The following is an 11,266-nucleotide window of genomic DNA, read 5'->3' as shown; positions in this document are numbered from 1 at the left end:
GGCATGATCTTGGTAGTGCGTCAGCACCATGTGTGTTTTGGAGATGATGTTGGGTTTGTGTGTATCTGGTTGCAATGGGGAGCTCTTGTTTGGGCTGGGGATTTTGCTGAGAGGGAGTTGAGAAACACGGCCTTTGGAAGGAGGGTTGGGAAGGAAGAGCTGAGCTTTTCTGGTTGCTGTTGCTGCTCTAAGCCCAAAGTGTCGCAAGGAGCTGGTGCCACACGCTCTCTAATGCCTTCTCAAAGCATGTTTTCTTTCTCCCTTACAGGGTGCTCTTTTGCATGAAGAGGATGGGAAAGCTGAGCCCTGAAAAGCACACCACAAAAGTCCAGTAAGTGAACAGAAACCTGAGCTGAGCCCCTGACACACAGTTCCCACTCTGAATATGCTACAGAGATTGAGCAGAAAAGGGTGTTTGCCCAGAAAGTACCAAGCAGGATAATGAAGGACAATCCATAACCTGCAGGAGGACAAGCTGCAGAAGACAGCTTTTTCTGTTCAGGTAAAATAATGTGCCTGTAGAAACAAACTTGCCTACATTTTTGTGTGTGGCAGCTGTGTGATTTACTGATTCGTCTTAATGTTGCAGCATGTTGTGTTATGATACTAGGGTGGTGGACTGTGTTTCTTGGCTTTTGCAAAGAACAAAAAATGAGATGTTTTGGAAAATTTTGAGAGAGTGAGGCAATGAGTGTACAATGAGTAATAATAAAGAGATTAGGATTGGAGTGGCTAGATCCCGAATGAGAATATGTTTGGTTGTGCTGGTCTCTTATAGTTACAGAATACAAATATTAATTAAGCCATACAACAGGTTTATGAAGCCTATGGGTAATTTCCTCTTGTTACATAAGGTGACAGAGGAAGCATTTAGGGATGTATTATACAGACAAAGAATTACATTAAAGTCATATCTTAACATGTAAGCAAAAATTTTGGGCAAAAAATCCCATGTTTTTGACCATGGCCTAATTTTTTCCTCAAGTCCACATGTTCAGCCTGTAGCAATAACTGTACATGTCAGTAGATGCAGAAATGGAAGTCAGAGTTAGAGGGTATTTAGGCACCTGAACACTGGTTGCTGCCTTTGTTCCTGTGCCCACAGCAGTTGTTTTTGCAGCTTTCTTGCTGGTTGTTAATTTTTCCTTTTGAGTGCTCAATTATAAACCATAAAATCTCTCTGAAAACTCTTCCAGTGAGTTTCTACTAAATAATATGACCACAGGGCAGGAAGTCTGTGCATCTGACATAGCTGACTGTGGGTGACATCAATTGCTTATGGTACAGGAAGGATTAAGAGGGGGAGCAGGAAGAACATTTTCAGCTGATCTGTTACTGCTGTGTAGGATGAGCAATAAAATGACTTACACCCCAGAAATCACTGCCTGGGGGTGAAGACAGGCAGGGGTTGTTCATCTAAAGGTCGTAATGTTAGAAAGAAACTATAGGAGTAAAGCCATTATTTTTATAGGAATGGTGGTTTATGAAAAGGTGATTATGTTAATGATGATCCTTTAAGGAAAGCATATTTCATAAACCTCAGTTTTTCTGGCCTGTGGAGACAGGAGTGTACTCGTGGCACACGTACCAGCAGAGGGCAACCGTCCCGGGAGCTAGAGATGCTCGTGGCTTCTGTAGCATCTAGGTCTGGGGAGTAGGATCCTGCCGGGGGAGACTGCTGGGGTGGATGCTCTAGTCCTCTCTTCTACAAATCACATGCTTCAGAAAACAGTGCTTGTGAGTCTCTCATCTCTTAAGCTTCAGCTGCCAAAACATCCCTGATTCCAGTTCTGGGAAGGTCCCTACCTAGAAGGTCTCCTAGAACTTCCTTTTGAGCCTTGTGGTAACTTGGATCTGTGTGAGTTGCTGTATTAGCTGATTTTTAGCTGCTGTTTTGGTTTGGTTTTGTGAAAGCAACGTGGCATGCTCGAAACTCCAGCAGTGGTTCAGCAGCAGGTACCTTCAGAGCTCCTCTGCCAAGGCACCTCGTGCTCCAGATCCACTGGGAGTCAGTGCAGTGCCCAGGTGTCACCTCCAACTACCTTCAGCTCAGAGATCAGGTTGTTCATTCGTAGATAGATATATATATAAAATAAGTTTTATTGAGACATATCTATCTACATATAAAATGGATTTGATTGTAAGATTGAAATATATATATCTTATAAAAAGGAAAAAAACAGGCTGAGAAGATGCAGTCTTGGAAGCATCTGTGATTGCAGTGTTTTATTTATACCTTTCACAGCTCTTCAGTGCAGAAGACATATTTTTAAGAGAGATGATACATAATTTATTAGAGGGGATTATGCAACCAAAAAGGAGAGTTGCTAAAGACAGCAAATTGTCTGTGATCTGGATCTCTGGAACCTGTATATGAGTATATACCTGGAAAGGGGTACATATAGGGGAGTGAGGGGTTCCTGCCTCACTGTTTCTACTGTATTTAAACTGCTAGATCCTGTGCTGAGATGTGGGGAGGGGGCCCTTTCTGGCTTCTGCTGAAGATGTGGAGGTTGGGTGTGTTGGTGCTCTTCACAGAATTAAGTTGTAAGAAGAGCTCGATGAGCTTTACTTGTAGCCTCAGGGTTAAACCAGCTGCCAGACTCTGGGCTAGGAGATAGTTCTGGATCAGATTGGCATGGGTTGTTTTTGTTCTCTCCCTTCCTGGCATTTTTATTGAAGAAATTCCTTGCTGTCATAGGGACACTGGCAGTGCCTTGACCTCTTCTCTCTCGACAACTTGGTAGAGCTGGGGGATTGATCTTTCACTGTCGATCTGAAGATTGTCACAGGAACTGGGAAAGATCTTGGTGGGCCAAGGAAAGTGGTATGGCTGGCAAGAGGCGTTCTGTGCACCCTTCTGCTCTGAGCATTGCTTATGTGGTTGCCAGTGATGGAAGGCAGATTAGATGTAGGAGGAGTTTAGGACTACTCAGGACTAGGGAATTTTGAAAGAGGCTGGAAAATTCCACCAATCAGGTGTTACTAATTCCTTTTAACTGCCTGCTCGTTCAAGATACCGATCTTTGCACTTAAAAACATGCAAGAAATTTTCATCTTGGAGTTGTTACCCAGTCACAATTATTTTGCAAGGCTGCTATAAAGATAATCTCTGATTACTGGAACATGCCTTTGTCCCATTCCAGCAAGGGCATTTACTGGAGTCCTCTTTTCTGTCACTGGGATTTATCTCTCCCTGGTTGGTGTTGGCATTTGCAGAGTCCAGCAGTACTTGTGCTGGTGGGGCAAAGCACATAAGAAGGTTCTGCTGGTTTGATGTCTAGTTCCTAGGTGGACTGAAGAGAGATGTAGGTATTTTTAAGGGGACAGGCTGAGATTATGTTACTTAAATACTATGTATTAACAAAAATACACAGGTACTTTGCAGTAATTTCAGGGCCTGCTCTTATATCTGGATTTTTAATGATTACTAAGGGACTTGCTCAATGAAAACAAGCTCCAGCCCTTGCTGGTTTTGTTGTGGTTTTTGGTGTTTTTTTTTTTTTTTTTTTTTTTTTTTTTGTAAATTCTACTGTTTTTAGTATAGCTACTTTTAAATCTTGTTTGAATTTGTATCTAGTGGTTTTGTGTGTTGTGCATGAAGAGTGTGAGACTGAATGGATGCTTGGGAAGTACTTGAGGATCTGGATGTGTTAAACAGGTAGTTTAACAGCATTCTCAAAGGGAAAATGCAGGAATTATGCCTGGATCCTGTGTGAAGTTTGACTTCATGGCTTTGTCTGTATTTTGTCTGTTCATGGGGAGGCTGCCAAATTGTGTTTAAACAGCAGGACTCTCAACTCCATCCCCATGAGACTTTGATAAAGTCCTTTAACTTCCAGGTGTGTTAAATTTTCTTACCTGAAGGCTGGGGGTGATGACTAGTTAAGGTTCTCAGCAAGTTTTTGAAACCCTCATGTGGAAGGTGCAACAGCATCTGTTCAGTCTTCACTGCTGATACATTTTAAAAGATGTATGAAATTTAGGCTGAGGACATGGCTTGAGGGGAAACGTAGAAGAGTGAGGTAATTTTATTTACAGCAGAGATGGAATGCCATCTTGCAAGAGGTCTCTTGATACTTCTACTTAACTTCTTTCCTTTGCACAAAAACATTTTGTGAATGGAAGGATAATGAAGAAAGCAAATGTTTCTTGTCTTTATTGTACTTAACCTCTAGGGTCTCATTGTTGCAGAACAAGATTGAAAAAAGTCTCTTAATAATTGAGAAAAAAATAGATTTATATAAAAGTCCCTGCAGTTGTATAATTGGAGTAAAACTGGCAACTGTGATTTAGTCCAGTGCTTCAGGCTAAATAGTTTAGCCTGTGCAGCATGTATTTGGCCTGACAGTTTGCATAGCAGGACAGCAAGAGTTGTATAAACTGGGGAACTGGAAGCTAGATCCTGCTTTCTGTGGGGAGGCCGAGGGGGGCTGGGACGCTCTTCCGTGTCGGCAGGTCTGACCATCACCAGTGGTCTCCTGCTGCTGCCCTGCTGCATGGGCTTGACCTTGTGCTTGGTACCCGCAAGAAGTCTGCTAGAACTTTTCAGTAGTCTCTAGATTGCAAGGACTGAAGGAGTTATGGGCCGTTCAGCGCATCCACCACCTCCTCAGGCGCCAGCTCGACCTGTGGAGGCAACGGCACCGATATAAGGGCTGATATCGCCGGATGGATGGATGCTGGGGAGACGTGGGCTGCTCCCCCCAGGGTGTCAGCTCCCTCCCGCCCCGCCGCCCGGGGGGTTCCCGCTCGGCTGGGTGCGTTGCCCCGTTTCGTTCCTGGCTGCCGTCCCGGCTCCGCGGGGCCGGGCGAGCGGCGGGGCCGCCTCCACAGCTGCCGTTGCCCGGAGACGATGGCAAGCCGGCCGTGGGAGGAGGCTGCGAGGAGGCGGAGGGAGAAGGAGGAGGGAGGCGGAGGGCGGGCGGGCTGCGGGCAGTCGCTGCGGCGGGGCCCGGCGGGAACGCAGCGCTCCGCTCCCGGAGGAAGCGGCCCGGGGCGGGGCGGCCGCTCGCAGCCATGCCGGGCCCGGGGCGCTGAGCCTGCCCCGGCCCCCGCCGCCCCGCACCATGGAGGAGGAGAGGTAAGTACCGCCGCCCTGCCTGCCTTTGTGTCCTCCTCGGCTCCGCAGGGTGCGCAGTGCCCGCCCGGAGGGATGCGGAGCGGGATGCTGTGTCCCGGGGATGCCCTTCCCCGCGCAGCGCTCCGCGGCTGTGCGCAGGCATGCGGGGATGCCCCCCCCTCCCCCCTTCCCGTCCGCTCGCAGAAATACCCTCTGCGTTCCGCGCCTGCCGTGCTGTTAGGAGATGTTGCAGTGTCATGGTGATGGGCTGCTTCGCCCGTAGACCCGAACGGAAGGAGACGGGTGTTGGTGTTTTTTTTCAGTAGGATGGGGTTTAGAGACGATTAACGAGGGAAGGGAGGCTTTTTAAAAATCGCACGGGAGGTGTGGAGCACGGGAGGTGTGGAGCACGGGAGGTGTGGAGCAGGAGGGGTGGGCTCTGGGCTTCGGGGTCGCTCCGTCCACGAGACGTGCCTCGCAAAACGCCGGGCTTGTGTCCGCCGTGCACACAGCTTGCATCTCCCAGAGCTGACTTTGTCATTCAATCGAGGACATATCCGCTGATATTTGGTGTTTTTTTGAGGAACGAGTGAAAAATCTGTCATGTCTGTGGAGCCTTCAGGGGTCAATTCACCAGTCTGTGTGTGGAGCTGAGCACCACACGGGTGTCAGGGCAGGCAGGACAGGGACCCCATGTCTCCCTCGCACGGTAGCTTGGCCATATACACTTTATGTCCTGCAAGGCAGCTATTTTGCTCTAAAACCTGCGTGCAGAAGTGCTCATAGTCGGCTGGACACACAAGAGGTTATTTCTGCGCAGGGACTTCATAGGTGCCAGAGAGATGGTCAGTGTTTATGCTCAGCCCTTGTCCTCTCTGCTCTCCGGATGCCTTTCACACACCAGAAGCTCACTTGTACTGCTTCAAGCTAAACATTAAGCTGGGTTGATTTTTTTGTTTGTTTGTTTTGTTTGTTGTTTTTTTTAAAAAACCAAACAGGATATGCTGAGTGCTTCCTTTTGTGCTGGTGACCTTGCAGGGGGTGGGGGAGCAGGGAGGGGGGGCTCAACCAGCTGGTAGTACTGATCGTCAGAGCTTGACAGAAGTTTTGTTTAAATACGATATGTTGGAAATCTTAGTTGGGCTCAACCTCCAAATTCTGGAAATTTTCCCTCTGTTGAGGGAAAACACAGCAGCCTGTGGGAGTTGCTTTCCAAACTCCGAAGGGCAGTTTTCTACCTTTATGTGCCTCAAGGGTTGCAATTGTGTATTTAATGTGCAAACCCAAACTTTCTGCCTGTCACATCTCTTTTTAAATTACAGTGTAAGGCTTCTATTTCCCGTAAGTGTGTGAATGGCCACCTCTGGATATTAATCCAGGTATTACTTAATTTCAGGTGCCTTGAAATCTTAGGTCATCATGCTAGATGCTAGCCTGTGGAAAAGGTTTTCTTCCTTTTTTTTTTTTTTTTCCTTTATATATAAATGAGTCTAGTGTTTGAGGAAGTGGAACAGAGTTGTTTTGATACCCTAGGCTAGGATCATCCTTGGCACTATTACTTGTTACCTTTTCTTTACGGTTTACAGCAATGGTCTCATTTTGACTGGAGGCCTTTTCCTGGGGATATAGTGGTGGAAAAGTCACCAGGAAAGTACCTGGACTGTTTTGCCTCATCCTTTTTTCCAGACCATCTGTTTTTAGGGCAAGAAGGACTGTCCCCCTCAGCATGTTCTCTGCCTCTGAAAGTGAACAATGATTACCCAAATTGTATTTCTAGTTTTCGGGAAGAGGAAGGTGGCCCTGAACTGGTCACAGGCAGTAACAATGTGGGGTTTGACTTTTGGCAAGGAAAGCTGGAAACATTCACCTGCTTTCTGGTTCAAAAGGGTGTGTTGTGTAGGAGTGTGCTGAGGCCCCTTTGCCTGCTCTGAGCAAGTCCTGAAAGGAGTTGTTGAAAAATTACCTTGGTGGGTGAGCACCCTGGGCTGGTTCTGTTCCTACTTTTTGTACTTTTGCTCCGCATTTCAACTCAGATCTGTGTCACGCAGATTAGGCCTCAAACGTTACACTCTGTGACTCTCATGACAGCAGAATTCCCCCTGGTTTTTAATGTTATTGCTTTTTCCATTTTTGTAGTCAGTGGGGAGCACGTCATTGGTGCTCGCATCACCTCTGACTCTGGTCCCAAGCCTACCAGGACTCAAATATCCTGATAACCGGCACGTCCGAGTTGTTCAGTGGTATCATGTGCCCATGTCATTGTGTATGGGCAGAAGCAGCTCTGGGCAAGGGGGATTTAACCTGAAACATTCATGTTTGGCAACAAATTTCAGATTCTTGATTCTCTCTTACTGTGCTGACAGGCACTTGCATTTTATGGAGAAATTATGTAGTGCTGTGTGGTAGGGCATGGAACTCTTGGTCTGAATTTGCAAAATGTGTTGTAGTTTGAATGAGGAAAAAGACCTGGAATACTGCATTTTATTTTTGGTGTTGAATTAAAAACCTGCATGGGTAGTCTCTTCACAGTATTGAGAAATACAGTATTTGCCTTAGAAAGCAAATAGTATTGTCATATTTGAGTTATTTTGTATTGTTTCCATTACCGTCAGCAAAGGCTTTTCTTCTCCTGAAGTCTCGTTTTCCTCTGAGGTCTCCTTTGATATGATTTTCCTCTTGGGGATCTGTTGTATACCAGTTCTGTGTTTTTTCTAAGCTGATGTTTCCGTGTTGATGTAGGCACTGAAAAAGTCAACAAAATAGGAAAATAATATTGCCATTAAAAAACTCCAACATTCTATTATGGTACCTCCCATATGTTTTAATAGCTTTCTCTGAAATCCTATCAAAATCCATTAAAGTATTTGGATTCCTTCTGTCACATTTGCTGCATGATTTTGTCCATTGATTTTAAACAGTGAATTGCTCAGTTAAGGTGAAGCAATTTTCAATTTTGCTAAGAGTAAATTAATATCTTGGTCTCCATTTATCTTAGAAGGGGCATTTAAGTTTTAAGGGCTAGTAAATACTATTGGGTATCGATGACATTTTTAGATCAGAGCTATGTCAAATCTTTCAGACTCTGAAGATTAACATTTTACAGTGATAATTGTAACATATCCCGCAAAGAAGCTTTGAAAATTTAGTTAGCGTGTCACTTTTAAGTTAGTATAAGGGTATGAAGTGCCCACAGAGGTGTTGGATTGCCTGTGCTGTAGGAAAACAGGTTGGGGAGCCCTGTTGATTGTTCGGCCAACCTTGGGGTGGCTGAAGCTCTGTGGTGCTGTGGGACAACCTGGGAGAGCAGAGCAGGAAAGGATGGAGCTCCTGGAGACACCCCCTAGTACCGCACAGTGGGATGAGGCTGGACTGGAAATGTCTGGTGTCTCATCACCTCTCCAGTGTGAGAGCCTAGTGCAGGGGGACCTTCATGGTGTTCACACATGGGCGAGGAGCTGAGCCTCACAGCTGTTGTCCAAGAAACACAAGCAGAAGCCCATCCTTCTCTGGCTCCGAAGAGAGTGTATTTCAGATCTGCCTCCCCTTTAGGGCAAGCTGCTGGCTCCAGTGAAGCCAGTGGTAGAATTGGTTTTGGCAGAGCTGGGTTTTTTGTTCCTGAGGTTCACCACTTCTCTGCACGGCAATAATCTTGCCAGGGGACAGTTTAGCTCTAAGGGAAGCTTTTATCCTTTCATGTAATCTACAAAGACATCTGTAATTACTGCTGGTAACTAAGGCAACCCAACTTTATAGTTGATACATGGGTGCAGCAGAGCTATGGGTTGGAGGCTTTTAAAAATACCTCTTGTTGGTTGGTATGTGGCTGCATGCAGGCAGGAGCTGTGCTGAGAGCCCACGGGGGGGCTTTAGCTGAGCTCTGCTTGTGGGACTTGCAGAGGAGAACACATTGTAAACAGGGTTCTGATTAGCTTCACTGGCTTAATCAGGGACTCTCAAACCAGGGTTTGTTTGTTCTGCTTGGGGACAGCGTTGAAAGGCCACGCAGGAGGTGACAGCAGGGTTGGCACTCTCTGAAAGTAAGAGCTTCTGCTTATTTTAGGAGAATCTTGCTGTGTCCCTAATGAGGATGTTCATCTGGCCTAGGGAAATTAAATAATTTGTCCATTCACTTGGTGCACGGCCTCAGATAGCCCAGGAATAGAACAAATTGCTGCTGGCAGCCTGCTTGCGAGTCTTGCTGGTGTGGTAGGAGAAACGTGAAGGTGCTGGGGGGTAAGTCTCTGTGTCACAGGATGCAGAGGCTTCTGCACATCCCAGTGATCTTACCCCGTGCCTTTGATCAGGACCCTGTTCCTCCTTTGTGTTGCTCCATTAATATAACAACAATATAATAAACGTAATCATTCTTAGTGTTGTGGGGAAAAAAAAGTCAGAAAAGGACTATGCAATGGGCTGCTTTGGTCTTCTCAGGGTAGGTTTTGCTTTGTGGCAGGTTGCATTTGCTTGGAGCATTTGGGTTCTTGCATTTTTATTTTGGAAATGTGTCAGTGATCTCTGAGAGTGTGTGCATGGGGGTGTGAAATCCTTCTTCCAGATAAAAATCATCCTCCTTCCTTTACTGGAACACAGTTCTGTGGAAGCTGAGTCAGTCTCAAAGATGAGTTAAAGGCTCTTGGCCATTAATTTTTCAAATGTGTTTTTTATATGAGTCATTTGAAAAAACTTTAAATAGCATATCTTGATTTTTTTGAAACAAGTTTTAAATCAGACAATCTGCAGTATTTTCTTCTGGTGAGCCTTTGGCCAAACCCAGCCCTGCTAACACAGCTGAGGATGTCTTTTAGGATGCCTTTTAAAAAGTGACTTCTCATGCTTTTTAGGAAAAACTGATTGATCTTTTTCAGAAATTCTGAAGCAAGGTTTTTGCTTTTAAAATACACAGACAGTAGTTGGTGAAGTTGAGACTTTTTATGAAGGCTTGTTGATCTGACATTTACTTTGGTGTTCAGTGAAACTTGCCGTGTCCTTTGAACTGTATCTCTTGCCAGCAGAAAAGTTGGAGCATAATGAATCTTTGGTCTCCAACACTGATGTGCTAATAAATAAATTTCAGCAGTGTGCTTTTCCTTGTTAAAGAAGCCCCATGATTTTTGTGTGCACCACTTGGTTTTGGACCCCACGAGGTCTGTCTTTGATGATGACCCAAGTGTGTCCGGCATCGGTCCAGCTGTCCCGCCCCAGGAGCAATGGGTACAGTTGTCCCTGCTACTGCCTTTCTGTTTCACTTTCCTTTTTTTTCCTTCTTCTTTCCTTTTTAGTTGTTTTGTTTGCTTCCAGTATATTTTTTGCCTTTGTAGACTGAAAGATCTGTGAAGTCCCTTGCACTTGCAGAGCCTCATTTTTCACTCCTTGGCTCCAGCTTGCCGCAAGGGCAGGTCGAGCTGTTTAGAAAACAAGGGTTTATGCTGGGGTGTTTAAAACTGTGGTCAGACTTCACTTGGCCTAAGATTTCAACCAGGGTTTTTGGTAGATGCAACACTGAGGCTTAGCTGAATTTGGTCATGACTCTGGAGCAAGGAGACTCCCTGGCTGGAGCACACAGCCCTGGGGCAGAGCAGGCTGCTGCCGCTGCTCTGTGCCTGTGATCACCGCTGGCTGTGTGTGCAGCAAAGTATGAGTTCAGCTTTCTTTGGGGATAGAAAAGCTGGTTGTGTTGTTGCCTGGTACCAGTCCTTTGAATACCAAACATCTAACAGATCTCTTCTTTCTGATTTTTTTTTTTTTTAACCATCCATACTAAGCTAATTGGATGATGACTGTGACACAGTCTGGGAAGTTGTTTCCCTCATCTGGGACATGCACTAAGTGATGTTGTGCTCAGCCTGGCAGCTTCACTTATGATTGAACATATTTCACTTGCTCAGCAAAGTGAAGGAATTGGACTTGGCTGGTTTCTGGCATTAACCTTTGTCTCAGGCACAAAGCTGGAGGCCACTCAGTATGCAGGCGTGTATCTGAGCTGCGTGCAGCTTGGCTGCTATTCAGTGTCTTGTTTCTAGAAGAGGGACAGTGCAACCCACCAGGACAGCTGGGGGGCAAAGATCTTCGTGTGGTCTCAAGGGACATGGTGCTGGTAAGAGCTACTGGTCAGGAGCAGGCAGTGGGGGGGGAGGGGTGCAGTGTTCAGCAAGAGCTTCACACTGTCAAGGGATTGTGAATAATGTGTTTTTTACAAAGGAAAAG

At 45.9% G+C, this 11,266-nt stretch overlaps 1 protein-coding gene across 4 annotated transcripts in view; it reads left to right on the top strand.

Moving 5' to 3' along the window:
• The first annotated feature begins 416 nt into the window (after positions 1 to 416).
• Positions 417 to 11,266, top strand: part of KLHL3 (kelch like family member 3) — a 51,520-nt gene continuing 40,670 nt past the window's right edge. For 3 of the 4 annotated variants that reach the window (XM_051631124.1, XM_051631122.1, XM_051631123.1), the window contains exon 1: positions 4,955 to 5,083. In XM_051631124.1, coding sequence (XP_051487084.1) covers positions 5,070 to 5,083 — 14 coding nt within the window. In that variant the 5' untranslated portion in view covers positions 4,955 to 5,069. Of the gene's footprint in view, positions 503 to 4,954; positions 5,084 to 11,266 lie in introns of those variants that run through there. The other variant, XM_051631125.1, reaches the window with a different exon arrangement.

Source organism: Apus apus, chromosome 13, assembly GCF_020740795.1.
Source record: "Apus apus isolate bApuApu2 chromosome 13, bApuApu2.pri.cur, whole genome shotgun sequence".
NCBI lineage: Eukaryota > Metazoa > Chordata > Aves > Apodiformes > Apodidae > Apus > Apus apus.
The sequence above is the reverse complement of the archived record's forward strand: the minus strand, read 5'-3'. Positions and strand labels throughout refer to the sequence as shown.